General features: G+C 51.3%; 1 protein-coding gene across 1 annotated transcript in view; it reads left to right on the top strand.

Moving 5' to 3' along the window:
- Window positions 1-42: 42 nt before the first annotated feature.
- Window positions 43-1,115, top strand: part of LOC113206219 (uncharacterized) — a gene marked incomplete in the record, with an annotated part of 12,965 nt that continues 11,892 nt past the window's right edge. Inside the window, 4 exon segments of the mRNA XM_052271204.1 lie at window positions 43-415; window positions 552-679; window positions 762-896; window positions 969-1,094. Coding sequence (XP_052127164.1) covers window positions 214-415; window positions 552-679; window positions 762-896; window positions 969-1,094 — 591 coding nt within the window.

Below are 1,115 nucleotides of genomic sequence, written 5' to 3' on the forward strand. Positions count from 1 at the left end.
CCATTTCTCACAAGAGGCAATACTTTTCAGAATAATATTTAAAGTTGTTCTTGGAAACTGGCTTCGCCAGGTGTGGCTTTATCTGCCACTCGTAGGTCGCAGACCGGTGTGAGCCGGGCTGGACGGCCGCGCCTCATCTGAGCCTATATCAGAGTCTGTCGGAGACCGAGGACCCAGACGCCTCGCAGTTGATAGCTGTGAAGTGATTCTGCCATGGTGTGCTCGACCACCCTGGCCCTGGTGGCCACCCTGGCCCTCCTCGCCGCTAGCCCTGGCCGAGCGCGGAAATTTGACGTCGACGACAACGTCCCCGAGATGGTCACCGAGACCGACCCCAAGTTCAAGATCCCCAAGAGCTTCCTCTTGGGTGCTGGCACCGCCTCCTACCAGACGGAGGGCGCCTGGGACAAGGATGGTAAGTGCCAGGATCGGAGGAGACAAGGCACAAGACGAATACTTTTGACGTAAAGCGCATTTTAACGCGAAATGTCTTGAGATTTTCTCAAAGTAGTAAGAAACACTACAACCCTCCACCATGCTCTTATCGGCAGGGAAGGGTGTGAACGTGTTCGACCACCTGTACCACAAGAATAATTACCCCACCAACATGACGGGCGACATCGCCTGCAACTCGTACGAACGTTACGAGGAGGACATCAAACTCGCCGCCCAGATGAACGTGAGTGAGGATTGGAATGTTACCGTAACGTCAACGTAATTGCGATAGTAATAATTGATGACCCCGATATATTCGGCTTTAGCTCGACGTCTTCCGCTTTTCCATTTCTTGGACACGGATTTTCCCCAACGGCGACGTTGCTGAAAAAAACATCAAGGGTGTTCAACACTATCACAATGTGATCAAGGCAATTAAAGCAAACAACATGAAACCACTAGTAAGTCCCCGTCGTGGTATCGCCTTGAGACGATTTTCTATTTCAGAAACTGAAAGTGAACCGATTTTCCAGGTCACCATCTACCACTTAGACCACCCACAAGCTCTGGAGACGAAGTTCGGGGGCTGGCTAAGTGAGCAGATGATAGAAGCCTACGTGAACTTCGCGGACTTCCTTTTCTCTGAATACGGCAGCGAGGTATGAACGACACAACGAGAA

The sequence above is a fragment of the Frankliniella occidentalis genome, unplaced genomic scaffold, assembly GCF_000697945.3.
Source record: "Frankliniella occidentalis isolate FOCC.00 unplaced genomic scaffold, Focc_3.1 Scaffold153, whole genome shotgun sequence".
In the NCBI taxonomy this organism is placed as follows: domain Eukaryota; kingdom Metazoa; phylum Arthropoda; class Insecta; order Thysanoptera; family Thripidae; genus Frankliniella; species Frankliniella occidentalis.